Source organism: Fusarium solani (genome assembly GCF_023522795.1).
Source record: "Fusarium solani strain SB1 chromosome Unknown bctg00000011, whole genome shotgun sequence".
Taxonomy (NCBI): Eukaryota; Fungi; Ascomycota; class Sordariomycetes; order Hypocreales; family Nectriaceae; genus Fusarium; species Fusarium solani.
Window position 1 is genome coordinate 1,393,433 of NW_027072149.1, and position 27,118 is coordinate 1,420,550.

At 52.4% G+C, this 27,118-nt stretch overlaps 9 protein-coding genes across 9 annotated transcripts; 5 read left to right on the top strand and 4 right to left on the bottom strand.

The window, feature by feature from the left end:
• Nucleotides 1-959: 959 nt before the first annotated feature.
• Nucleotides 960-1,355, top strand: MRS44_015523 (uncharacterized protein; the record flags this gene model as incomplete). Its single annotated transcript, XM_065619250.1, has 1 exon — nt 960-1,355. One exon carries the CDS (start codon nt 960-962, stop codon nt 1,353-1,355), a length of 396 nt encoding a protein of 131 aa, XP_065475322.1.
• Nucleotides 1,356-4,271: 2,916 nt separating this feature from the next.
• Nucleotides 4,272-5,570, top strand: MRS44_015524 (uncharacterized protein; the record flags this gene model as incomplete). Its single annotated transcript, XM_046271117.2, has 1 exon — nt 4,272-5,570. One exon carries the CDS (start codon nt 4,272-4,274, stop codon nt 5,568-5,570), a length of 1,299 nt encoding a protein of 432 aa, XP_046130339.1.
• A 2,891-nt stretch (nt 5,571-8,461) lies between these two features.
• MRS44_015525 (uncharacterized protein) lies at nt 8,462-10,401 on the top strand (the record flags this gene model as incomplete). Its single annotated transcript, XM_046271162.2, has 4 exons — nt 8,462-8,697; nt 8,752-9,022; nt 9,076-9,418; nt 9,470-10,401. 4 exons carry the CDS (start codon nt 8,462-8,464, stop codon nt 10,399-10,401), a joined length of 1,782 nt encoding a protein of 593 aa, XP_046130338.1.
• A 941-nt stretch (nt 10,402-11,342) lies between these two features.
• On the bottom strand, nt 11,343-12,309 carry MRS44_015526 (uncharacterized protein; the record flags this gene model as incomplete). The annotated part of the gene is made up of 2 exons (XM_046271183.2): nt 11,343-12,102; nt 12,155-12,309. 2 exons carry the CDS (start codon nt 12,307-12,309, stop codon nt 11,343-11,345), a joined length of 915 nt encoding a protein of 304 aa, XP_046130337.2.
• Nucleotides 12,310-13,541: 1,232 nt separating this feature from the next.
• MRS44_015527 (uncharacterized protein) lies at nt 13,542-13,827 on the bottom strand (the record flags this gene model as incomplete). Its single annotated transcript, XM_046276820.2, has 2 exons — nt 13,542-13,751; nt 13,813-13,827. 2 exons carry the CDS (start codon nt 13,825-13,827, stop codon nt 13,542-13,544), a joined length of 225 nt encoding a protein of 74 aa, XP_046130336.1.
• Nucleotides 13,828-16,337: 2,510 nt separating this feature from the next.
• Nucleotides 16,338-18,057, bottom strand: MRS44_015528 (uncharacterized protein; the record flags this gene model as incomplete). Its single annotated transcript, XM_065619251.1, has 3 exons — nt 16,338-16,709; nt 16,764-17,777; nt 17,839-18,057. The coding sequence occupies 3 exons, from the start codon at nt 18,055-18,057 to the stop codon at nt 16,338-16,340; spliced, it is 1,605 nt and encodes a 534-aa protein (XP_065475323.1).
• A 972-nt stretch (nt 18,058-19,029) lies between these two features.
• Nucleotides 19,030-23,006, top strand: MRS44_015529 (uncharacterized protein; the record flags this gene model as incomplete). Its single annotated transcript, XM_065619252.1, has 6 exons — nt 19,030-19,812; nt 19,882-20,130; nt 20,201-21,069; nt 21,375-22,451; nt 22,841-22,900; nt 22,955-23,006. The coding sequence occupies 6 exons, from the start codon at nt 19,030-19,032 to the stop codon at nt 23,004-23,006; spliced, it is 3,090 nt and encodes a 1,029-aa protein (XP_065475324.1).
• Nucleotides 23,007-23,519: 513 nt separating this feature from the next.
• MRS44_015530 (uncharacterized protein) lies at nt 23,520-25,258 on the top strand (the record flags this gene model as incomplete). Its single annotated transcript, XM_046271184.2, has 2 exons — nt 23,520-23,831; nt 23,885-25,258. The coding sequence occupies 2 exons, from the start codon at nt 23,520-23,522 to the stop codon at nt 25,256-25,258; spliced, it is 1,686 nt and encodes a 561-aa protein (XP_046130332.2).
• A 212-nt stretch (nt 25,259-25,470) lies between these two features.
• MRS44_015531 (uncharacterized protein) lies at nt 25,471-26,567 on the bottom strand (the record flags this gene model as incomplete). The annotated part of the gene is made up of 2 exons (XM_046278737.2): nt 25,471-25,573; nt 25,621-26,567. 2 exons carry the CDS (start codon nt 26,565-26,567, stop codon nt 25,471-25,473), a joined length of 1,050 nt encoding a protein of 349 aa, XP_046130331.2.
• Between the last annotated feature and the right edge of the window lie 551 nt (nt 26,568-27,118).

Sequence of the window (27,118 nt, forward strand, 5' to 3'; positions counted from 1 at the left end):
TTGTGAAGCAGAGCCCGAAACTCACTAAGAAATACCGCCTCATTCCCAATCAGACCCGAGGAACGCCAAATGCTACGTAAGCCGGCATCAGGCTCCGGTGGACTCCGAGGGACTTGGCAGGGACAAAAGCAGCCTGCCGCATAGAGAATGGCGCGCGGAGGCCCATGTCCTGGGCGACGGGAAGTGGGCAGAGCAAAGGGTTTATTCACTCCTATTGGATGAACCAGATGCAAGGGTCCCATCATCCAAAGCAAAGGACCTTGCTAGTCTCCATCCAAGTCCTCACATGTCACTCTGAGTAGTAGACGCACGCCCCCTTCTCGACAGATGCCTCTCCTGGATAGCTTCGAGCTACGGAGGAAACCGTTGATCATCTAATCAATCACATCTGATAATCCAGGCAAGATGCGTCATGCGCTGCAATCTAAGGGGAAAAACCGACCCAACTTTACATCCATCGTGCATTCCGTGCCCACAGCAGAGGGCCCGAGATCGGGCTGCTGATCCGGACCCAGCAAAAACTCTGCTCTCGGATGTCATGGCAGAGTTAGCGGGAAGTTTGAGAGAGAAATGAATCTCCAAATTTGAGTCTGTTGAAGCTCGTGAGACAAGTTGAAGGTTCTGGATAACCTCATATCCGACTTTCAGCAACACCACCACCACCACCACCACCACCACCATCACCAACCTGCAGCATGTACGGCACATTCTCACTCGGGCCGTTGGCTCGCGAATCTCGGCAACCGTTGGTGCTTTCTTTTTCTCCCTTCCCTCCCATGCAGCCCAGTCCGGTAATTGCAGAAGGTGGCTTACCTTGGCTGACGCGCCTCCGTCGGCACTTGGGGGTAAACAAAAAATCACCCTTGGCTGATTATGCGACCGACGTCCGAGCGACCCCGACCATGTTCGACTTTGATCCCGACATTTGTTTTGCTTGTTGAAGTGGAAACCATTGTCCGATGTCGTCGGCCAAGGATACTACTCCCAAGACCCGTCATGATGGAAGGCCGAGCGCTGTGAAGCAAGTTTTCATGTTGATCAGCGCCAATGGCTTCGGTCGGGGTCTTGGGAGGCGAACGACTAAGCGGCGACGAGCTGCGACGCCGAGACGCGACGGCGAATCCTTGAACGGTGATCTCATCTACGATGCCTCACCGACTCATCCGCCCCTAGCACCCTCGACATGTTGTCCTGGAGCGCGATTCACGAGTTTGCGACCGTCGCCGAGTGAACTGGCAGTCAGAGATCGCCTCAGCCTGTCGCGCGAGAAGCCTCGGCACCGCCAAGCTTGTGTGAGAGCTGGTCTCTCCTCGACCGCCATCCTTTGCCGTGGCGGTGATGCTCTACTTGGCTGAGCGACACTCACCAAGAACTCTCTATCGCCTACTGTTACGGTACTCGTGGCCTCAAGAGCACGCTCAGGCATCGCAGCTATTGGAAGCCTAAGCGCAACAAGAGGCAGCGGCCAAGTGCTTGTCGCATTGTCGCAGCTTCAAGTCGACGCGGCGAGTCGTCTTATCTTCAGCGATGGCGACACTCGCGGGCAAGTGCGCACTCTACGGTAGCTGGTTTCACTACGAGAGACCCCAAATGTTGATCGCCAGTCGCGATTGAACAAGAACCAGCTTGTCGCAAACATGTTCAAGCTCCTCACAGGCGCAAGAATGTGGCTGCCTGTTCAGTTCATACTGAGAACTCATCGACCGGCGACGGTTCATCGAGATACCTACGAACCGACACAAGAACATACACCAACTTTCTCCCACTTCAAGGCTCATGAGAGCTGTTGCGGTCGGAAACGCGACGAGAAAGAGAGCATAAGACCGTGCCTACTACCTACCTAGGTACTCAGGCAGCTTCAAACGGTGCAAGACATATCACACTCTTCGGAATCGTTCCGAGAGATCAGGACAAGACTCATCAATGACTCTGGAACTGCGGAGGGCTCTCCATCACTACCACTCCCACGAGCAGATGAGGGCCACCTCCAGTGAATGACGATTACACTCCTTCACCACGACCCATTCGAACCTCATGACCGACACCTCGCCGTCCGACAATACAAACAAGACCTACGTATCGGATCAAACAGTCGGATGTGTGGTGATTCTGATCCTCGGGCCCCACGCCTGCTGCGCTGAGAGAAGCATGAAGCCGAGGCCTCTGTTAATGGGGCCTCGGGTACCTGACAAGCACCCGGACACATCAAGAATGAGATGCAATGGCGACGCAGTGATGGTAGTTCTCAATCGCTGCCTGTTGTTCGTTCGGCTCGTCCTGTCGCTCATCGCTCTACTGCCCGCAGGTCTTTGGCGCATCACTCGTCATGTCTGACAAGAGCCTGGTGAGAGGACTCCGGGTCGCCTCGGTCTCGCGATCGCTTTCGGACGTTCGTTGGCGATTGTTTTCGGTCCTTCCCGCCAAAGAAAGCCGTGGCTGAATTACGTTGGCAGGCTCTCTGAGGGTTGTCGTCGTCAAATTGCTGTGAGAGGTTATTCTCACTCAATCATGTTAGTCGGGTGACATCTCAGTCATGTGGCATCCATCAGTCTAAGCACTGCGCTTCCCCAAGCTTTCATAGATCATCGCTGGCATAAGTAGAGTCGGCATTGTAGGTGGATGGTCGAAGAAACCGTCCTCTCCATCCATATCGACATGGCCGCCAGTATCCTGCTGGTCATCGTCTTGCATGAACCGTGGACACCGAGCACGCCTCGTTGGGCACCTTTGCGCAGCGTTCCCGTAGCAAGTAGCTAAGCTGTAAAGACGTCATTAAGCTTGTTCAAAGTGAATTCCTGGGTATCAGCCTGGTGCGTCGCTGCCCGTCAAAGGCGCAATGGTAAAGCGTTGCTGGCTTCAATCGACCGCGTGAGCTTCTCGCTACTCTTGCAACCATCTCAGCCCTCGATTTGAACACCCATTAATCCCCCAATCTTGTCGTTGCCGTCATAGATGCCGAGGACGGCCCGCCGCCTCAAAGAGGCATCAATGTACCACCGGTCCGGGAATACGTAGGTCGTCTCCGTCCTCCCACCTAACCGACGACACCCTCGCGCCCGCTCTTGACCGCCACAGGGAGACCATGATTTGCGCCAAGGGTTTTTGAGAGGCTCTTTCTCGACCAGTGTTTCGTTCGGAGCATTAGGCGTCGTCTGTTAATACCTCGCGCTAGGCATCTAACACGGGTTGAGGTCGCCGAGGGCTGCAAGCTTGTTAACATCATGACCCCCGAACGAGGTGCCTGCCACACCCCGTAGCAGAGAAGACTTGGCGGGTGCGGTTCCGCTAGGATACTGATCCTATGGGTAAGTTCTCGATTCGACTCTCAAGCCGTGGCTTTGTCAATGATACCTTGTGAGGGAGCACGTCGATTGACTCGGTGACAGCTCGCTGTGGAGAGCCATCATGAATAGAGCCCAAGACGATTACACGAGGCGTCCCGAGCGTGGGTTTAGCTAAGATTAAGCATAGACAGCTAGTTATCAATCGGCGCGGTCTTGCTCCATAATAAAAAGAGAGAAAACCTCGTACTCGCGAGCTTTGACGTCTCATTGAATCCACGAGTGCATCGTGTTGCTTGTCACCCTAGAGCGATCCTACAGTACCTGCTGTAACCTCGAGATCAGCATCCATGGACAAGCGTTTACCCACCCGCCCGAAGAAATCACTCAGAGGGTGCCCACAGTTGCATCGAGCTAGTGATGTTCCTTGGCTATGGATGCCCCGAAAGAGGCTCGAGGCCCGCTCCGCTCCTCGTAGCCGCGCCGACCGCGAATCTCTCAGTCTTGGCGCCGCCGAGTGAAAGGGTCCAGGTGGCGCCATCTCTTGCACAGATGCCCGTCTTGGCCTTCAGGGGCTACGGGTAATCGGCACATCTCGGGCGTGGGTGGGCATGGGGGCAAGGGCCAGTAGTTCCACGCTTACATACAGAGACTCCCCTACTGATGGATGGACGCTGGGCTTCGGAAGATGGGGGCTTGCTTTGTTCTCCGTGTGGAAGCCATCGTGGATCAGAGGACGCGACGCAAATCTCTGGTCCCCATCCCCAAAGGGCTTGCCAGCCACGTAAGATTCCAACACGTCGGCAGAGCTCGGCATGAGAGAAACAGGAAGAGATGTGCAGCAGCTCCAGCCTTTCTAATTGGCTCAAGGAGAGACACTGCTCGTCGTCACCGAGATCGGTACGAGGCGGGGTATAAATAAAATCTGGAGATCAAGTGTTCTTTGTGATGTTGGCTCCAGACCCCCAAGCAAACCAACAGAAGTTCAAGATGGCCGCCTCAGATCCCTTCCAGCAGCAGTCGCCAATCAAGATCCGGCTTCCTCATCCTTACCTCACCACCTACTTCCTCGAGCGCACCGACGCCGAGAAGCAGTCGTTCCGGCTTCGCAAGGCCGACTCGCCCGAGGAGGATGGCACCCCGTTTCCCCAGGCCTTGCACGCAGAAGGCCTAGTCTTTGCCAGAGTGCCGCCTGCAGAATCTGATAAGATCCCCGAATCTGATAATCGCGCCTGGGCGAGGGCACGCCGCAGCCCCGTCTGGTCCTTGACCTGGGAGGACGGTCACGAGGCCGCCACTCTTGCTCAGGCCTGGATGTTCTTCTACACCTTCTTCACACATACTTTCGATGTAGAGCAGTTCCGTCTCCGCCTCGGCGGCTCCGGCGCTGAGGACCTCGCCAAGGCTCTGGTCCAGTCCATGGTGGCGATTGATATCCCCGAGCCCCCCAGCGTGCCCGTGCCAGCTCCTCGCCAGGAGGTCGAGGTGCTCGTCCTCCGAAGCGCCTTCTGGCAGGGGTGCGCATCACCTCTTGGTCAGCAGCCCATCTGGCTTCCCACCTGGAACTCGGGCAAGGTGGTTCCTCACGTCGAGTATGTCATGACGCCGACGTCCGAGTCCACCCTGCTCCGGCACCCGCGCCGAGTGCCCAAGCCGGCGCCCGGCAGCCTCATCTACAGCCGGTACATCCCGTCGCTGGACGAGCACTTCAACCTCATGGCGCTCGACTACCTCAACCCGGAGCACCTGGCCCTGTTCAACAAGTGGCAGAACGACCCCCGTGTGGCGGCGGGCTGGATGGAGACGGGCACGCTGGAGCAGCACCGGGCGTACCTCCGGGCGATCCACGAGGACCCCCATCAGTTTGCCGTGCTGGGCTTCTTCAACGACACGCCGTTTGCCTACTTTGAGCTGTACTGGGCCAAGGAGGACAAGATGGGCCAGCACTACGCGTGCCTCGACTTTGACCGGGGCAGGCACTCGCTTGTGGGAGATGCCACATTCCGTGGCCAGCACCGCGTCATGGCTTGGTGGCCCAGCGTGATGCACTACGAGTTCCTCGACGACCACCGCACCGAGAACGTGGTGGGAGAGCCGCGTCTGTCGGGCGAGAAGGTGCTCATGTACGAGATGATCTTTGGTCTTCACCAGGACAAGTGGATGGACCTGCCCCATAAGAGGTCCAACCTGGTCAAGTGCTCGAGGGAGCGCTTCTTCCAGCTGTGCCCCTTTAACCAGAGCAAGCCTCGCGTGGCGGGCACCACCTTTGGCTTTGAGCCGAAGCTGTAGGGAGGACGAATGGTTGCTGCTACTAATTAAGTAACCTGGGAATAATGTCATGTATGAATGGGGACCTGGCTCTAAAAAAAAATTGTGTATGTATGGACAGGGTGTTGATTAGATAGAATGTCTGTTCTGCTTGGCAAGCGGAGAGCGTAGCATTTACCAAGACTGATCTTCAGTTCCGATCGAACCGATCAATCGAATCCTTTTGCAACGTCTTTTTTTCTCGTCCAAACTCGCTTCAGGATATAGCACCGTCGATCGCTGTGCTTGACGTCTGTCATCTCGCCACTGACTGGACGCTCCAGACTCTTGTCCATCTTGGCAGCCAGGGCAGTTTTACTGTCTGCTGCCGAGGAAATGTGCCCAGCAACGGAGGGAGCCGCGTGGGGGCATTTGAACATTCTCCCATATTGACATGTTGTGTTTTCCATGGACGACGTTGGTGGCTTGTCCAAGCTTCTGCAGGAAAATTACGCGGCCCTTGACCACCAGTTAAGCTTGTTTGCGCCATGAGTTTTTTATTTCCAACTTTGTTTTTGACTCAAATCGTGTGGTTCAGGTACGCAGCAGCCATCGCTAAACAGCAGTGAAAAAAACAGCGAACAAGGGTGGACAGTGGGCTCACCAGCGACGAGTGGAGTGATGGAGCGGCTGACCAGCAACCAACAACCAACAAACCCCCCTGAAGCCGAATCCCCTGTAGCGCTTGGCCATCCAGAATGCCGTTGGTGACATTTCCCAAACGTGATAATCAAGCCTCGTTATGCGGCCATGGCCGGAACTGGGAATAGCTCATAGGGCTACCGGGACCAAAGCAAATTTCAGGTCCCCACGTTCGGGAACCTCTCGAGCCACGCCAAGATTTCGAGGCCTTCGTTGCGCCAAGCGCGGACTCTCGGCAGGGATGTCCTCAAGGGTCCGGTGAGTTGGGTGCGAAAGAACACATGGCCCGCCTGATCATGAACCCTTGTCTTGAAAGTGTCTTGATCATGCTTTTGACCCCACGCGAGAAAGAAGAGAAAAAAATAAGAAAAAGAGGAGAAAGATGCAGAAGAGCCGAATCATTGCCTTTTGTTGGTTCATTCAAGACCCGCAGTCAAGCGAGTTGGGAATTAAAGACTCTCGCGTTGTATACCCAAATTCGACCTCCAAGCTGTCATGCAGCGTTGTACATGCATTCATTGAGCCCGTGATTCACACATAGACAAGTAAAATTCACGGTACCTTAAGCTCATCAAGAGACAGACCATCACGCTCATTCGATCTAATCGATCAGATTAGATAAAAAATTTTCACTCTGACTCGACTCTCCCTCCCTCGGCTCAAGCCTCCCTCTTCCCTAGCTCCCTCACCCCCCCACCCCACGACGGGCATCTCGCTGCCCGCGCGTTCCAGACCATGTTAAACCCAAGGCCGTAAGTGGCTGCAGCAGCTTTTTTTCGCCAGTCCAATGTGTGTCTGTCTGTTGGTTCACCCCAAAACAGCCGATTTCGGTGGGCTGGCTCTTTTAGCCACCACGCAACAAACGCAAGCTGGGGAGCCCTGAGCGGGAAAGCCTGATCTTATCTGATGGGTCTACTCTGTTTTTTCACTCTTTCCAAAGGACCTTGTGTGGAGACATGTAGCACTAGCCGGGGTACAGTACGGTGGGCGATAGGGGTCACTGTTGCAAAACTCCCTGTCACTTCCTTTTGGGCTTAGGCGCTCTGGTCCTTAGTCATCCGAGTACTTCGTGTGAGCATGAGATATGTACCGCGGACTAGCAGCGGGCCCGCGCGGTGGCCTTCTGCCAGTCCAATTGACAGTTCGCAGCATCAGGTCCATAATGGTAGTCGGTTTGCAAACCATTTGCCACCATATTGATGCGCAAAACGCGATATCTAGAACTTGGTCCCGACAAGCTGAATTGATTCTTCCAAAACCAGTTCACCAAACAACTTTAGTTTTGCCATTGTCCTGATCGAAAGCGCGCCTGTTCCAGAAACAAGGAAAGCCGTCACCCAGTCCCTACCCTGATGGGGCTGGAAATGTGTAAATGTCGACGCCCATAAAGAAAAAAAAACATACATATATGGCAACGACTTTGAGGGCCTGATGTTTTTCGCTATATGATGGTATCTGGTTGAAATTTGGGGTTCAAAGTCTCGACTCTACGTCCTGGCCATGACCATTGTGTACGGTCTTCATCTTAACGTCCCCCCAAACTTGGAATGAGGAGCGGGACAGTGAGGTAGCAGAGGACTACCGCAGTAATCCCGCGTCTGGTCAGCAGCGGACTAGCGTAGCAACCTCGTGCTTAAATGGGTCTAGCGACTTCATCCGCTGTGACAAAGGGGGCATATTGTCCATCGCTGAGGCTGCTCGGCTCTGGATTGTGAGCGTGATCAAGTCGTCAGATACATTTCCACTACTAACTCGATGCGCAGCAGCTCAATAAATCGGACGAGGAAGAGATGGAAGAGGACAATTGAGTGTTGGTGCTGTCCAGTTCGACCGTCATGGTGGCGGCCGATGTCTGTAGGACTAGATAGAAATCTGCTTTGCTGGTCCGCAGCGACCCCGCAGCTTTGATTACATCCTCTGTAACGCGAAAAAAAATCTAAGAATCTATGCCGAGGTACACGTAGCAATGTACTGCGGGTCGGGTTGCCCATCTCGCTAACCCGTTTTGTCTCTCTTCCGGTGGTTTTGGGGTTTTGCAACAGTGACCCCTATAGCCTGCCGTAGTACAGGTGGCCCAGGTCTCTTTCAGCCGTACGTGCGGGTGGTTTTACAGTTTAGTTTAAAGATTGACTGTTGCGCTCGCATCCGAGCTTCTTTCTTTCCTTTCCCTCTTCAGTCTTGCCTTGTATTTGCAAATCTTCACACAAGTCTCTCTAGACAAAGCTCCGACAATGGCAGTCCTGGACAAGTTCAACGCCGTCATAGGGCGCAAGGCCAACAACGAGGCCGCTGAGGACCCCGTCACAGTCGCCAATGCGACCGCCGACGAAAAGGCCCACGACGGCATCCCTCCCGAGGATGTCGACCTCAGCGATGCTCCCACTGAGAATGCCCAGCATGGTGTGAGGGCCGCCGAGGCCATCACCCTCACCTGGACCAAGTGGTCGCTGGTTGCCGTCTTCATCAAGTGAGTTTGACTCTGTTTGTTTTGGTGGATTGGAAATGCTGACCCTCCTTGTAGCATGTGGTTCATCTACCTCGTCAACGGTTTCCAGTCCAAGGTTCTCGACACCTTGACTCCCTACGCCTCTAGCGAGTGGGAGTCTCACTCCATCATGCCCGTCATCAGCACTGTCGCCTACATCATGACTGCTGCCGTCTACATTCCCCTGTCCAAAATTCTCGACATCTGGGGCCGAGCTGAGGGTTTCCTCCTCATGGTCGTCTTTGCCACCATTGGTATGGCCATGATGGCTGCCAGCCGCAACTTTGCCACTTACTGCGCTGCCACTGTAAGAGAAGCAAGCTATCCGATCTTCAAGTCTCACTTCTAACTCGCCTCTAGGTCTTTTGGCAGGTTGGCTGGTCTGGCCTCACCTACAGTATCGATGTCATCACGGCCGATTCCACCCAGCTCAAGAACCGAGGTCTCGCCTACGCCTTCACCTCCTCCCCTTACATGGTGACTGCTTTCGCCGCCCCCAAGTCGGCCGAAAAGTTCCTTGAGAACGTTGACTGGCGATGGGGCTTTGGTTGCTTCTCCATCGTCCTCCCCGTCGTCGCCTTGCCCATGTACAGCCTCCTCAAGTGGCACCTCCACAAGGCCAAGAAGGCTGGTCTCCTCGTCCGTGAGGACAGCGGCCGTACCTGGCCCGAGGCCATCGTCTGGGGTATCATGGAGTTTGACGGTAAGTGATCAAGATAGTTTCACGCGTTACCAATACTAACTGTGTCAATAGCTCCCGGTGCCCTGCTGTTCGCCGCTGGTGCTGTCATCTTCCTGCTCCCCTTCTCCATTGCCAGCATGGCTCCCCAAGGCTGGGATACCCCTTATATCATCGCCATGATCATCACTGGCTTCGTCGTCCTCGTCATCTTCGGTCTCTACGAGCGCTTCGTGGCCCCCAAGCCCTTCTTCAAGTACCAGTTTCTCACTGACCGAACCGTCGTCGGTGTCTGTTGGTTGGATCTCATCTACATGATCGGCTACTACTGCTGGGCCAGTTACTTCAACTCGTTCCTCCAGGTCGTCAACAACCTGGCCCCCGCCGAGGCCGGTTATGTTGCCAACACTTTCGACATCGTCTCTGGCTTCCTCCTGTTCATCGTTGGTTGGGGTATTCGCAAGACCGGTCGCTTCAAGTGGCTCCTTTGCGTCGGTATCCCTCTGTACATCTTCTCCCAGGGTCTGATGATTCACTTCCGTCGTCCTGGTCAGTCCATCGGTTACCTCATCATGTGCGAGGTCTTCATCTCCATTGCTGGATCCGTCTTCATTCTGTGCATGCAGATTGGTATCCTCGCCGCTGTTGACCACCAGCACGTTGCCACCGCCCTCGCCGTGCTGAGCGTCACTGGTAACATTGGCGGTGCCCTCGGAAGCACCATCTCTGCCACCATCTGGACCAACACCTTCTACAACAAGCTTCTCCAGTGGCTCCCCGAGAGCGCCCTCCCCGAGGCCGAGAACATTGCTGGCATCATCGAATACCAGCTTGCCTACCCCATGGGCTCTCCCGAACGCCTGGCTATCCAGCGCGCCTACGGCTACGGCCAGGCTAGAATGCTTGCTGCCGGAACCAGCATCATGGTCCTTGCCTTTGCTACCATCTTCCTGGTCAGGAACTACGACCTCCGGAAGCTTCGCCAGACCAAGGGTATGATCTTCTAAGAGGCGAGCGCTCAGCGTAGCCTTGCAGAAGTATCGTACAATTTCCAGATTGTAAAAAGTCCGGTTGGGAGGACGAAGCTGTTCAAAGTCAAATTTACCTAGTAGCTAGTTTAAAACCACCTAATAAAACCATGGGCAGCTATCGCGCCCACAGGAGGGGGCATTGGATTGCCTCGTTTGTTTCAATCTCTTTTGCCGTCCCAACCATGCCAAGAGAAGTCGTTGCCAGCCCTTTTGCCTCGGGCATTTATTGTGCATGGCGCTAACAGGCACCCTTGATGCTAAGACGGCTGCGTTATCCGAGGATCGGCTGCTCATTCTTGGCAAACCGTTCGAGGTGTGGTGGGTGGTAGTCTCCATCAAGGCCGGGAGGGGGCTTGGTTAGCTGTCTTGGCTGTGATGAGATTAGAATTGAACAGGGTATATATCCATTGAAACATGATTATCGTTTAATATGAACTCCCACCCAAGAGACCAGGTCACTTGACCACGTTGTCTTTCGCTACGGTTGTGTCCTTGATAATGGGTGGCTGCGTCCATTACCCATCTACCCTAAATACACCGCGTGAAGATATCGGACTTGCACGCTCCCAGCACCTCACATGTCTCATGTAATTGTTTGCTTGCTTCTTGTGTCTTTATTGTGACTAAGTTGTTGTGAAATGATCGCAATTTTCCTTGAGCCTTGTAGTATTGTAGTGAGTCGCCTATTACATCTTTTGCCTCTGGAATTGCGCCATGTTCACTCGATTGACCGATTTTTTATCCTCACGACATGAATAGGTGATTCACTTGTTAATGTGATTGAAATTCCCAAGACGGTCTCATTCAATCATCAATTAGCAAGAAGCTTGACGCTAATATGTTATAAACTCAAAGCATTCGCATATCTAACACCATATAGTCTACCTAGCTCACATTCTATTTTCACTCCCATCCTCTCAGGCCTTCCCCAGGATAAACTGCATGATACCATGCTGAAGACCTGTCACCGCCACACTTCCATGATCCTCTCCCTCAAACTCGCGCGTCCAGATACTCGACACACTCGGTGACTTTTCCAGACGCTCCGCCAACTCCTTGGCACAGTCCCTCATCTGCTCATCCTCGGAGCAGTCCTGTCTCTTCTTGAAGTCCTGCTCTGACTCGCCGGGCTTCTTGACCAGATCCTGCTTGCCCGTGCCCCAGGTGACAATCAGCGACAGAGGTGGCTCGACGGGCTTGTCGCGGGCGATAAATGCTGCTTCTTGCTCCTTGACGAGGAAGTGGTTATTCCACCAGATGATGGGGCTCGCGGCAATGTATGTGTGAAACAGGTCAGGCCTGGTAAACATGGTGTTGAGTGTAAAAATGCCACCGTATGAATGTCCAAACAGTGCCTTCTTTCCAGTGTGCAGCGACGCCTTGGGGAAGAGCTTGTCGTGGACGTGGGTCATGACCTCGTGCTGAATAAAATCGAGGAAATCATGGGCCTCGCCAAACTCGATGTCGGTGCGAGGGTTTCCATTCGAGTCAAGAGGCAGGTCATATGTGCCGTCGGAGCTGGGAGGAGTGAGATCAGGCCCCCGACGGAAGTCGTAGACGTATTTGCCGGGGGGATAGCCGACGCCTACAACTACAGTGCGCGTGCTGTTTGTGAATTCCAGGCGGCGGGTGACATCGACTGCTGTGAAGAAGTAGGCGTTGCCGTCTACGAGATAGCTGTCGATGGTCAGATATTGCGGTTGAGGCTTGTTGGCGAGACGTCACTCACAGAGTGTTGACAACCTCATTTTCCGGCGCGACCCGATCCTCTCCCCAACACAAAGGCCAAGCGACCTGGACGAGATAATCACCTCTCTTGGTGTGAGCAATCCACTCGCACGTGTTGGGCACGCGAGCGTGAGAGACTGCAGTCATCTGCGTCATGGTTCTTCTACTAAACTTGGACAAGAGGCGTTGGTGGTTATGAAGCCGGATCCGAAGGAGGGCGCGTTGCATATTTTTGCCGCAGCTGATTGATAAACAGGAGGGACCATCTGATAATTCCCTCCCTCGGCTCCGTTTTATGGGTCCTCGTTAAGGGGTCGTGTTGCGGTATCGGGGCTTTGGGCGGTTAGATACGGCAGAAATTGAAGGCCATGGCCATGTTGCAAGCCGGACTCTCCGAGGACTTTCAACTCCGTGACTGTAGATGGTTGACCCGGCAGAACGGTAACATGCCTTGTACTCGTTTTCATTCTTCTTGTTAGTGGCTACCCTGCGTGTTAACCGTGTTCGCTTGCATCCCTGTCTGGGGTATTCCGCTGCACGTCGAACGTCGAACCATTCTCACCAACTGCCGGACCACTCTCGTGCAGGTTCGCTCATCCATTCAGATGTGTTTTGTCAGCTCAGCCTATGGGGCCGTTGAAGTGCCGTCAAATAACTTGTCTCCACTATATCATTCATCCAATGCCACTATACACGTCCGCGCGTCTGAGCGTAGTGCTCCGATGAAGCGAGATATACCGATGTGCATGCGGGGACGTTGTACAGACGCCAAGGATAAATGGGCCTCGAAGCATGAGGAGAGCACCACCTTGTAGGCATGGGCTAGACGTTGATCTTTCTAACCAATCCCTAACACCGGACAGTTGATCCACCAGGAGTAAGTGATGTCAATGTTGTTTGGCTGGGCTTTCTCCGCGTGATTATATTCTTCAGTACTCAGCTTATTTGATCGATATTCTCGTTATTATCAAACTATCGTTGTGTGCTGCCTTCGACTTCCACAGCATAGCCATGCATGTCTTGAATGCGGCTCTGGGGCTCCACAGATTGTACGTGTAGAGCCGGGTCAAGGATTCGCAAGTTGTGATTTGATCGACTCCTTGAGCTTAGCTTGACTGTGATAGACTCACGATATGTTCTTCAGAAGGCTAGAAGTATCTGGAAAGGGTACGTGGTGCTAAGAAGGGGGTAGGGTGTGGTAAAGCACAATGAGATATGGCTTTGTCTCTGATCTCAACGCATTGAGATCACTTCAAAAGAGGACACAGTAGTTCCAACAGGTCGATATTTAATTGGAAGTACCACTATAACAACCAGGTCCATTTGCAATTGAGATTGTCTCTATATCAACCCATTCACCCATCTAGATCCTATCCTCCACAGAGCATCTAGCAGTTTCGCTGGCACATGGCCTGCCAGATGCTTATGCACTGCTGGCGGCCGGCGGCGGGCTCACCCTGGCACTGACCGACCTGCTTGGCGAGACACTTGGTGTAGCTTCCTCCGGGGCAAGCGCGGGCCTCGAGGTTGTTGAGCTTCTCGGGCTCAGGGGCGGCAACGCCAACGGAGGCGAGGGCCATGGTGGCGATGAAGAGCTTCTGTAAAGAAGTGAGTATATAGATCCGGGGAGTATTCTGAGGGTGTAGACGTGTGACTTACGGCGGGGGAAAGCATCTTGAAGAGTTGAAAGGAGGTTGATTGATGTAGTAGATCGAGAGTGTTGGGATGATGAGAGAGGATGCTTTCTTGAAACTAAGAAGATGATCAGCTATATATACTTGATTCTGAACTGACATAACCTCAGAGGCTCTTTCATAAACACAGGTACGTAGCATCACCAAGGCCATAGTGGTTGTGGCTTCGTGGGTCTAAACAACCATTATGGGCTAACATCCTGCTGCACAAAGGACCAACAGGTTACATCGCTGGTCTTCCCACATAGTCCCTTGTATGCCTCAGGCGAACTGATAGGCTGATTACTGGTTATGGCTCTGGGGCGAGGGCCCGGTTGATCCTCTGGTGGGGGTCTGCCTGGGGTTGAAAGTCAGAGGTGAGCTAGCTTTTTTATCTAATCTGATGGATTAGATCGCCCGAGCCCACTCCGTATGGTAGTGTATGTTGGTTCTATACTGGCTGGGTACCCCTGCATAGGGCTTTCTCATCCACTCATGCCTGCTGTGCCTCTCCCGATGTAACTGGGACCGCAGAATTGGCTCATGCTCGCTCTTGGCAAATGGGTGGGAAACTAGGGGAGCGATGCGAGGTGGCGACGGCCCGGCATTGGTAATATGGGATTTGGAGTTTCCTGGAATAGAGGTTGCTCATGTACCAACCTGTGGGAATGTAAAAGTGTTGAATGCTGTGAACAGAAGGCGATATTCCTCGCTTGCTTTTCAAGGTTTCTGACTCCAGCTTCATGAAGCTGAATATCCATTTGATCCATGAAATACACCTAGAAAAACAAAAGGCCTTCTACTAATGTGATATGCAATAGCATCACTGATGCAAGAAGGACAATTCCTCAACCGCGAATGGGGTATAACGTGGGGGTGATGTTGTCATGTGTTGTCAACGTGGACCAACATAGTTTCCCAGGCGTTGAATCCTATTGTGCCAAGCAACAAAGTGCATGCAGCCCGATCCTAATAGCATTGATGCTACGTCCTTAAAGCAGTGCGGACAGAGCTATCCGTCCTTTGACCGTCAAGGGCACTGGCTTTAGTACCTCGCAGGGGGTTCGGAGATAGTTCTGCTTATACATATTGCTAGCACCTATCCTCCTTTGCCATCTCCCTACGCATGCCTGCTGAGCGTTGGCCAAGATTATTGGAAGTATGAGCCAACATAGGCCATGGTGTTTTAAGCAGTGCTCTAGGGACTGGCAAAGGATAGACAAGCTTGGACAACAAGATGACTGCCGGGGTGTCTGAGCGAGAAGCCTGTCTCTGACCTCGGTGTAGAATTTTACGAGGGATCAGCATAACTGGGTCAGAATGGAGATCCTATGCGTTATTTTACAGGCACAGAACCAACAGAGCATGCCCACAGTTGCCGGCCCGTGCCTGGGGAAACAAGGGATGGACGGCTTTTGCCGCGCTTGAAGCCTCGGTCATGGGCCGTTATTCCTCATGATGCTTTGCCTTGGCCATCGAGAATCCTCAAAAGACTGGTCCACAACACGGTCGAGACTCTGCTTGCGCAGCCCGCCAGGATTTCCCGCGAATCGTGCGCTATCGCTGTCAGAACACGGCCGGGTCTTCGTGCCTATTGCTCTTATTGTCCGGCAATCCCTGTTGTGCTATTCCGAAGTCAGGCATGCGACCGTTGCAACGTGTGATTTGTACCCCGTGGGCTCTCGTGTGTAATCTTGATGGAATATCCGGACAATTGTAGCTTTTTCCCCCCGATAGATATGGTGTGTCTTAGAAAGAATTCGAGATGTTGACGCTGGACTTTTCGGGATTTAGAAATTGAGAGCATCCTGATGTTAGGATCATGTACGGGAACAAAATGATTGCCAAACAGGTAACGACAGAGGCAACCATTGCCAAGCTTTTGGAAGGCCTCCTGCCCCCATACTGCTTGCCAGGGTAGTGACAGGGCCTTCGGAGAAAGCTCTGACCAGACTTGGCATTTGACGATGTTGCAACTAAGATATTAAACAGTCAATCCACCCGAGGAAGTGGACAAGAAGTTGCAAGTGGAGTCGTGCAAGACGGAACTTAAGATAATGGACCATTGTTGATGTAGTGACTCCTTGGTTGGAATTTTTCTTACTCCTTTTCCACGGGGATAGAGAGGTCATTGGGCATAGTGATAAAGAGTATGTATTATTGGACTTGTCATTGTAGATAATAATAATAAAAAGGCATATGTATGACTTTATGGCACGGTATTGGGTTTTGATGTCGTCATGTATTAATAACGGTGTCGTTTGTTGTTGTGGCTAATGGCTTCTTGTCATCATTGCAGACAATAATAATAATGACTTCATGGCATCGTCAAGCCGAGTTTATTGTTGTGTTGAAAACTGTTCCTAGAAGTGTAGACTACAAGAGTGAGACGAAATGTTCATACAATTTACTGAAACCTTGCAGAACCTGAACCCGAAAACAGCAGTTTAGCATCATTTAAATTCCTTCCCAGTCCCTCCAGTTTCTCTGGAGCCATGTTTTGTCTAGCTTCTACAAGCCCCTCGTTCTCTCCTCTGCTTCAGCAATCCATTCTCTTAACTTGGATTCGGACCGGATCTTCAAGCCAACCTTGAACGGCTTGGGGTCTGTGGTCAAGGACGTGGGATTGGCGTTGCACTCGATGGCATCCATAACGGGGAAGTCGGTCTTGTCCTTGGGAGGAAGCACTTCGAAGGCAGTGATGATGCGGATGTAGGCGGTGTAAAGTTCACGGTTGGCCAAGTGTGAGCCAGCGCACATTCGCGATCCTGCACCGTATCCGTAGTGTGGGGTACCAATCTCCTTGTCGTCAAGGAACCGCTCTGGGATGAACTGGTCAGGCGATTTGAACCGTGCCTCGTCATAGTCGGCGGCATAAGCATTCTTGTCACAAGGAGTTAGTGGAGTCTTCGCAATTGATCAGAAGACAGAACTTACCATGAAGAATGTTGTGCCTGCGGGAATGACTGTGTCCTTGTACGGAATGTCTCTGATGTTCACTCTCGGCAAGCAGATTGGAATGACAGTCCAATAGCGGAGAGTTTCCTTGACCAGGGCAGTAATGAAGGGAACCTTCTCCTCGACAAGACACTTCTCCCAAGCTTCGCCGTTAGGATATACTTCCTCAATGGCCTTGAGAGCTTTGGCTTGAATCTTTTGTCCTTGGGGAGTTGCGAGATAGGCGACACCCATGATCAAATTTCCGGGAACAGTGTCGAGTCCAGCAGAAACCATGGTCAAGCAGATGGATTTGAGCTCAGCTGGAACATTCTGGTCAGTAATGTGCACAAAGTCCAATGATAGGGTCATAGCAGTACCTTCGTTCAGCTTCGCCTCTGGGTCTTTGAGAATGTTGCCGGTGATGCAAGGCTTGTCGGTACCGTTGGCTATCCGCTGCTTCAGATCGTTGAGCATGTCTGTGAGATACTTGTCACGTCTCGCCCGGAACTCTCCAGCCGCCGAGTTTTGGGCTCCCCAGAGACGCAGCAGTGGAACATAGTCTTGCCAGTTGTTGCTCGTAGATCGGAAGTTGGAAATCTCGCGTTCCACGTGGGTGATCTCGTGAAGGAGCTCGCTGTTGACGTCGCCATCGATACGGAAGCCATAATTGAGCGTCAAAGACGTATTGAGAGCAAACCGAGCGAAGTATGGGGACGGGTCCAGGTCACGGTTGCCGTTCTCGCAATCTTCAAGTAATTCCCTGATGCTGACCGTGGACTCGAGATCCAGGATTGGCATGTAAGACTGGACGGCGGGCCTGTTCAGTGCGGTGGCGGCAGCCTTTCGACGGGCCTTGCAAGAGTCGTCCCACGGAGAAGTGCCGATCGTGAAACCTTGGGATGACGACACGACGGAGTGAAAAGTGTGAAAGGTTGGGCGAGAGATGAGTGCGGCCTGGTGGGTGATCCAGAAATGCTTTACCGAGTCATACGAATTGACAAAGACGACGCGCTGTGAGAGTTAGTGATGCGCCTTGAACAAGAGAAAGCCTAGCTTAAAAAAGACCACTCACCTTAGTTCCAAGCCGTGTTTGGAAGACCGGGCCATATTTGGCTGCCCATTTCTGAGCGACTCGTGCATGGTCCGTCCCCAATTGAATGAGATTTCCAAAGATTGGAACACCCGGAATCTCCGGGATACCCTTGATCTTGGGGATATCCGTCGAGTTCAGCAGTCTGATTAGTACGTACAAGACGACGACTGCGGCGAGGTAGAGAACTAGAGAAGACATGGTGAAGAGCTGTAAACACGATGACTTTGCTGGAACGAATGAGACATCTTTACGGCCAGCTTACGGCCCTTTTAATACCTCCAACTTCATCTACAGAGTTATAATGTTACCTATTGCTCGGCTCTCATTCGTCACGCATACGGTATCCCCAGATCTTGGAATACGGGGACGGCCGAAAATGCGGGGATGGGTCCGAGACCCGAATCCGACGATTCCGATTCCGATTCCGTCATGCATCTACTGTGGAGTGAAGCGTTTAACATGGCCTTCTCATTATCCGGATATTAATTACGCTTGAAATACTTTTGAGGGGCGAGAAGCAGTATCTAAAGATGAAGATGGCGGTTCGCAGACTCACGGGTTGCTCCTCAAGCCAACCCGGTACTGAGAGGCATCTCTTGGATGTGTACTTTTATGCGTTTCAAGACTATGCCGATGGTAAACTATGATCTTCACCTGTGACTCCTCATTGCTACGGCACGGCTGCTCCAAACACTTTGCTCCGGCTTGTTACGGCATTGATGCGACCGCACGAAATGTGCGAGGCCCAGAATGGTGCTTATCAAAAGGTGCTTATCGAGAGGAAAGATTGGCCCCATCCTCGGCACTTGTTCGTCCTCTCCCGCAACCTACGTCAGGGGGCCGGGGTGAGCTAGCCCGCATTGCAACCTCAGCCACCATCCCTGGGGATGCTTCCACTGAACGATCCTCCTTCATCAATCCTCCAACGCGTCATACCCAGTCTCCATGTCTTCAGCATCTTCTCAATCCAAAAAGAGGCGCTGTCCGTACACGTCAGTCGCCTGGTCCGTGGCCCTCTCATGCTTCAATCCTTGTGACTGTGCTAACTGGCGGCGTGAAGCGACAATTGCAAGCGTCGCAAAACAAAATGCAGCGGAGGCAAGCCTTGCAAGAGCTGTGGAGATAGTGGTGTCTCGTGCGTGTATGAGCGTACGACTCGGTTCCGCTCCAATGGCCGTAGCCCGTGAGTGCCCGTCCCATGTCTCTGGAGATTCCGAATCGGCGCCGACTTCTGGTTCGTCCGTCGCGTCGTCCCGACCTCTTGCTTTGGCCTCATGCTCTGGCCTTATGCTTACAGTTGCACCTAGAGTCGAAGTAAAATACACAAGACCGCGGAAATCACCCAAAGAGAGCCAGCCGAGCCCTGCTAGCCAAGGAACTGATGGGCCAGTCAACAGAACATCCCAAAGCCTTCCATCGCCTGCGTCGCCTACCAGGCCTGGCGCATCAGATTATTACTTGACCCTTGCGCGACAACGCCTCACAGCTATCAGTCCAGATGGAAGTGTCCCACAAGAACAAGACCATGATGTCGAGCCAGCCGGAATGGTCCGCATGAAGTTCCTCGTTCAACAATGCATCAACACCACTGGAACCCCTCTGTCTACACTCTCACTGGGTGACTGGATGCAGATCATTCAAGTCTATGAGGACGAAATTGGCCTTCAATACCCGTTTCTCGATATCCAGGAACTACAAGGGACCATACGTTCTACAAAACAAGGGACCACGCAAGGGCGCTCTGAAAGACTTGACGTACATATCTCGGGGCGTCGATATCAAGAGCGACTTGATGACATTTTAAGTCTCATTTTCTATACTGTATCGATTTTGGCCGACCCTGCTTCAGCTGAAAGGTCCAAGCCCTCTGTTGAGTCTGTCTACGGAGGTGCTGTTGCTCGCTCCCAGCTTGGAAACCTCAACGAAGATGATCTGGTCTTGATAATCTTGGTGGTAAGTCTAGATAAGGCTGATCGTGTGATGGGAAAACTATAAACAAGGCATGTACTAACATGAGCACAGAGCATATTCTTCTTTCTCGGGGATCAAGAGATTCTGGCCTGGAGAGGAATCGGCATGGTGTTTCGACTGCTCCAAGAGTTGGAAGACACCCCCGACAGGTTACAACCTCGTGTATTACCAAACGACAAAGGAGTGATAAGTCCCGAGTTCTACTGGTCGGTATATACCCTCGACCGACGATGGAGCTTTGGAACCGGTCTGCCGTTTGCAGTCCAAGACTCAGATGTCAGATATCGTCCAAGCTTAAAGGTACGTCTGCCTTTCTTATCACCGAGCACTTGGATTTGGGATCGAAAAGTAACACTTATGGGACATCTAGGACAATTCCCTCTCTTGTGCCTACCTGAAGTCGATGGTGGCGTACTGCGAAATCTCGTCCGAGGTCCAGAAATCGATCCTTGAGACACCGCAGTCTATCGTATCAGGGTCTAAACGCGATTTTCTCAACTTCCGAGTCGTGCAATGGCAACAAAACCTACCACAGGGTCTTTGCTTTTCCGGCATCGACGACAAGTTTGACCCAGCCAAGGAGAAGCGCGGCGAGTACAAGATGCGCCTAGCTCTTTACTTGAGGGCCAACCAAATGCGCATCATCATTCACAGAAAGTTCATGGCGCGCTCAGAAATGAACACGATTGATGCCACTGAAGCGAATGTCATGGCTTCGATTACTCGAGACTCGATCCGCGTCTTGTTGCAGCTGGCCCGAGACACCGACATCTATATTGCCCAACAAAAGACGTTTAACCACTTTTTAGAAACCGCATTGTCGTCTCTTCTTTTGATAATGTGCTCTACGGAGGACTTGAAGAGGTTTTCCTACCTTTCCGATGTTGTCGAAGCATTGGAGCTGGTCGAGCAGCTTGCAAGTCAGTCTGCCATTATGCAAAATATGTGGTGCAAGATGCAAAGCATCAAGGAAGCCATCAAGGATATCCAGACTAAGCTGTCTGGCGAAATATCATCACACTGCGGCCAAGCCGACAAGGAACCTCACGAGGCTGGCATGGTGGAACAAGAAGCAACGGTGGCGATTGGGTCGATGTCTCCCACTGAGATGATGATGGTCGCCACTGCCATTCCGCCAGCACCTAATTTGATGGAAGAATTTGACAGCTTTGAAGCTTTGGAGGAAGCTGGAGGGCTCAGCTTTGCAAATTTTCCAGAACTTGGGCAATTCTTGCAGGAGTATGAGAACTTTTATTTTTGATGACAGCTCGGCACTTGAATCAAATAGTTACCCAATTGCATACTCGGTACATGCCCTCAATAGACGGTATTCTGATTGAAAGCTATCGCAATTATGCGCTTAATAGTAGTAGCGAAAAGGTTTAGCCCAATTATTACCCACTTCAACTGCCTCTCCCCCAAGATGCAAGATGTATGCACTTAATGAGGCATTGAATGCCACGGAGCACATTGTCCAATCACAACGACTTCAATTTCTTTCTTCAAAACAATCATGCGACACCCGTCTCTATCATGTTCGCCAGGCCTCGCTTGCCACGTCCCAATGCGATCCGCCAATGCAAATGCTCAAGCACCTTAGCATGGCGGCCAATCCAGACGACGACCCGATTTCGTAACTTCTCCGTAAGAGGTCGGTCAGAGACACACGAACCGGCTACTCTGGCATGGCTACTGGGATATGGCGACCAAGTCCAGCCATCGGGCGCTCCGTGGCCTGACCTGTCCGAGCTGGTATTGAAAAATGCCAACCTCTCGCTCAGAAGGGTGCGGTTTCTGAGCATCGACATTGACGGGCTGCACCAAGACAAGGCGGGCATCCGCCAGTTTGACATTGGCGTATCCATCCTTGACGCTGACCAGGTCCACAGGCAGCTGAGGCTGCCATCGAACCCTGGCAAAAACCTAGCGGCCCATCTTATTAGATCCCGCCATTACATCGTCGAGGATCCCAAGCATGACAGTGATAGACGGACAAAATTCTCGTTTGGAGGCTGCAGGGTCATGTCGTTGCCAAGATTGAGAGAAAAGCTCAAGGGGAAAGTAGAAGGCCGAGACGTGGTGCTTGTCATGCACGGGGCTGCGACAGAGGTCTCAGTCTTGAAGAGGTTGAATATCAACCTGAACCCCGTCTTCACTATCGACACTAGCACAGCTGTGCAGCATCTGTTCCAAAGAACCAATCTAAAGTTTCTTCTCAAGGAATATGAAATTCCACATGGGACCCGGAACCTTCATTATGCCGGGAATGACGCCCACTTCATACTACGGGTCCTGCTCATGATCGCCGTACGGCACGTCCGGACCAAGCTGGGTGGAGAGCAGCTACCGGGCTGGGTGCCGGTTTTTGAAGCAGTTGCTCGATCTCCCAAGCCAGGGCTCGAAGAAATGCGGAAAGAAGGGCCGTTGAGGATAACTCCAGGAGATAAGGAGAGGAAACAAATGGAACGAAGAAGAGAAGAACTAGAGAGAATAGGAAGAAGGTTAGAGAAGCTCTCAAGAATCGAACAGGAGGAAATGATGGCGTGGAGGAGGCTCCCGCAGAGATTGCCGGACTGCGACGCCATGAGCCCTTCTTGGGCTGACCATTACACCATAAGCCAGTATGGCATGCTGCCTTGATGTTGAGGGCCCTGATCCTGACAAGCTGCATGGCCGTTGGGGTTTGTGGTAGTTGACAGTGTGGTCACTTGAGAAGGCTTTGTTCTGTATGAGTAGATGTACAATCGTCACAAGCTTACATGGCACAATGGTGATACTGATACACAAAATGAGCTTCATCAGTGAGTCTCGGGCTTCCAGAAGAGGCAACAATCACCTGATACCACGTTGAATGACCTTGAAAACGAGAGTAGGGAATAGAGCTGATGCCTGGTTTGGCTGGAGGAAGTTGTGTGACTTGTAATAACGGTTAGTCAACCAGCACGGCTCCTGTTTCGTGCAACACTTTTCGCATGTGTGATGGCAGGCTAGATAAGCTGCCACACCTTAGAAACCTCCGCCATTCTGCGGTGTACCGTCGTGGTGCCCGACGCAAGGGAGCTGACGGTAGGTAAGCGGCGTCCTCGTCAAGAAGGTGTGCTAGAGGATGAAACTGACATTACAGAATATTTGGCAAGGGCTGCCAACCAGCGGCTGAAAAGAGAGCAGGCCATTAGTCTCGGCAGATGGAATTAAGGCCTGGCGCTTGAGACAGTTGGAGCCACAGCCCTTGATCATCCACCATTAACCCACGGGGAGATGCACGAAGCATCCTATTTGAAAATAAATCAATCTTTTTCAGCTCGTTTCTTCTTCGAGAGTAGCCTGGTACGCTGTTGAGTGACCTGTCTCATCTACTGCGGGGAAGTGGTGTCGCTGCCAGCGCCACGGCGTTCAGCTGCATGTTGTCCTACCCAGTAGAGGTCACCACCACTATCAGTTGATGGCTGAGACCCATGGTTCTCGATCGCTGATTATCCTATGATTCTTGACATAGACTGAGACAGCATCTTGACCGGTTTTTCAGCCAGGCAGCCACGACGCTGACGGGCTGTGATTCTGGGCCTTGGGCATATGATCTGCTATGTGATACTACGATTGCCAAGATATAACTGCCCGTATCTTGACGGAGGTTTGGAGTTTGTTATCTCAAGATAAATAGATCGACTTCCCGAACAGAGTAGTTCACAATGAGAGACTCTACAAGCCCACCAGAAGACCTCATCAAAATCACTTGCCCCAAGCCCCTCCTTCCCACCATGGCTTCCTACGGACCCATCTGCTTCACCAAGATTCTTGGTGTGCATGATAAGGACGATATTCCTCCTAAGGAGAGCGTGGCCAATGCAGTCTCCGAGAACCCGCGCAATGGCTCGCTCACTTTGCCTCCAGCACCGACTGCACCTGGCGGACCGCTTGGTCTTGCTATGGTGACTAGGAAGTTCTGGTTGGCGGGTCGTGAGTTGAAGATTGGTTTCCAGGGAGGCTCTACTTGGCAGAAGGTTGGTTCCTCGCCTGTAGATTATTGGCCGTCACATCACTAACAAGAGTGCAGGACAAAGTCAAGAAGTATGCCCCAGAGTGGTGCCAGTACGCCAACATCAAGTTCACCTTTGTCAACTCGGGAGAAGTCGACATCCTCATTTCCTTCAACCCCGGTCAAGGATCTTGGTCGTATCTCGGGACAGACAGCTCTTGGTTCAGCTCGCAGAACCGTCCATCCATGAACCTTGGCTGGATCAACGACAACACCCCCGAGGATGAAATCAAGGGCGTCATTCTCCACGAGTTCGGCCACGCAATCGGTGCCATCCATGAGCATGAGAGTCCTTATGCTAATATCCCCTGGAACAAGGAGCAGGTCTACAAGGACCTTGGTGGCCCTCCCAACCGCTGGGATAGAGCCACTGTTGACAACAACATGTTCACTCTCTACTCGCTTGATGAGACTCAAGCCAGCGACTTTGATCCGGACAGTGTCATGCTGTACTTCTTCCCTGCCAGTTGGACCATCGATGGCAAGGGCACCAAGCAGAACAACTCCTTGTCCGCAACTGACAAAGCCTACGCCAAGTTTTCGTATCCTGCTGATGCCTTTGATGCTGGGCAGTTCAACACCATGGAGGTCCGTCCTTGGGACAAGCCTCAGGCGAACAACGACAAGGTCATCTACTACCAGAAGAAGTACGATGCTGTACCCGAGATCCCACTTGGCATCACGTCTCTTGACATCAGCAAGGATGCCAACATCCGCATCAGAGCTCTGGCCAATGATCCGACCACCGAGAAGTTCAAGGCTTCTCTTCAAAGCTGGGCAGACACCACGCTCTACTCAGCCTCCATGACCTTCCTGGAGAAGAGCTCCCGCTTCAGCTACATGCAGACCGGCGTCTACAACACCGAAGAGACCCGTCCCTGGAACCAGCCCCAGCTGACCCAGTCCAAGCGTATCAACTTCAAGACACCCTTCAGGAGTCCCCCCAAGGTCATCACCTGGCTGCAGTCCCTCGACATGGACAAGAAGAAGAACTGGCGCATCAAGGTGTACCCCACCGACATTGACGCCAAGGGCTTCACCATCCACGCCGACTCATGGGCCGACTCGATCCTCTACAGCGCCGGCGTGACCTGGCTCGCCTACCCAGCCGACCAGCAGGGTGTTGCGAGCGGCAGGTTCAGCACGCAGGATGTGCGCCCGTGGGACAAGCCGCAAAACGAGAACTCTGGTGTATTCAATTTCCAGCAGCCGTTCTCCAAGGCGCCCAAGATCATCATGGCGATTGACACGCTGGACTACGACCACAACAAGAATCTGCGTGTGAGGCTGAGCACGTCTTCGGTTACCAACACGGGTATCACTTGGCATTTGCAGAGTTGGTGGGATAGTGTCATGTATGTTGCGGGTGCTTCATTCTTTGCTTGGACTTGAGCGCTTTCATGAGAGGCGAGAAAGGGAGGGAGATATGAAGTTGGGAGGCTTTCTACGAAACATATTGCACTCGATGAAATTCATGCATCTTGATCTTGAATCTCTGCCGAAGCTGTTGGTAATATTTTTACATTAGATAACACCAACAGTTATAGCCCCAAGCCGCACGATTCTTCACTGGCGAACCTGGGGCTGGGTAGGCTCGACGATCTCTATCCGTAGTAATGCCCATACTTGGACTCCATCTTGACAACTTTGATGAAAGTATCGGCAATAATCCTCACAACCCTCTCAGTTGGGTGTAGATCATCATACCTATGACGAGTCAGATCATCAGCTAATCAATACATCTGTTGACTTACCAGAAGAAACTTGAGAGCGGGTATGAAGAGTCAACACAATCCTCAGGCGCTACACCCTCACCTGGACAAGAGTGATATATCCCAGTAACGTTGGCAGGATAGCTCAAGTGAGCGCCTGGATCCTCCAGGATATCCTTCAACAATGCGTTGACATCGAACACAGTCAGCGACGCCCCAGGCCAACGCTTCTTGATTGTATGCTCTAACAGTCCACCTTGCTCGAGCATCGTGTTGACACTAGCTGCAAACTGGCGGAGCTTGGAGTTGTACTGCGTAACATTGTACTCGGACTTTCCGGGCCAGTACTGACTGTGTTCCGGTCCACCAAACTCAGGAAGGGCATAAACAGGCGCGTGCTCCAATGGAAGCATGTTGAGTACGACAAAGTGACGTCCTCCGGCCTTGTAGACTCCGTCAAAGGAATCCCACGTGCAGTCAACAATATCAGGTAAGGTAGCACCAGGAGCCATGGAGTCCGAGAGAAAAGCGTCCCAGCCGAGGTCGTTGGTGCCAATCCACAGGGCATAAACAGTGTTGTCTGGCTGTCGGTCGGGAAACATGCCGTCAACAGCGAGGTCTTGTTGAAAGGCGGGAACCTGGTACTCAAGCACAGTAGGGACTGTCCAGCTGTAGCCTGCAAAGCTTTTCGTTGCAATTTTGGACGAGCAGGTAGCTCCTCCGACACCGTAGTTGTAGTATTCGGCACCACTGAGATTGGCCACGAGTCGTCCCCAGGCATAGCCGCCGCTCAAAGTCTGGTTGTTGGGAGGGAATCTTGTTCCAGGTGGAGGCGCCTGGCCATCGTGTTCCATGAAGTACAGGATTCGAGCTTCGTCTGTGAGACTGTCGCCGAATGTGACGAGGTTGGTCATGCTTCGGAGACCGCATTGGGGCTTGGTTGCCACCGCTACCGCAGCCGCGGCGGAAGCGACGAGAACTGGGCGCATGGAGATGGGTATAGACCAAGTTAAAGGACCACAAGAGACAGGCCACACGGATGGAGTGCTTTGCCAGCGGTTTCAAGGTTGAAGCTGAGTGATTTTCGATCTCTTGAATCGAAAACTTTGTGCAGGGTGAGATCTGCATGTCTCGGCCTAGTTCAGCCTTGCCCTGCAGGGCATGCCAGGGTCGTATCTGGGTGAGATAAGATACAGAGAACTCTATTGTGAGAATTCCCATGCAGAGTTGCAGATCCGGAGAATAAGTGAACACTCCAAGGTGGTTCAATCATATGATTGGGCATTTTCTTTTTTCACCAGGGGGCTCCGCCGAAGTGGTCAGTCCAAGGAGAAGCGAGACTACAGCGGCTGTTCCTGTGGTGACCACTTCTTCACATGACCTTGGTTTCACAAGTATCTGGAAGGCAATGACTAATAATTGAAGCAGTTCTCAATTGATGAGTTGTTGTGCCGCTTGTGCGCGTTGAATGGCTACCCATTACAGCCCCTCTGTTGTTTTGGAGACAAGAGACGGGCACTCTCTACCAAGTATCCTGTTG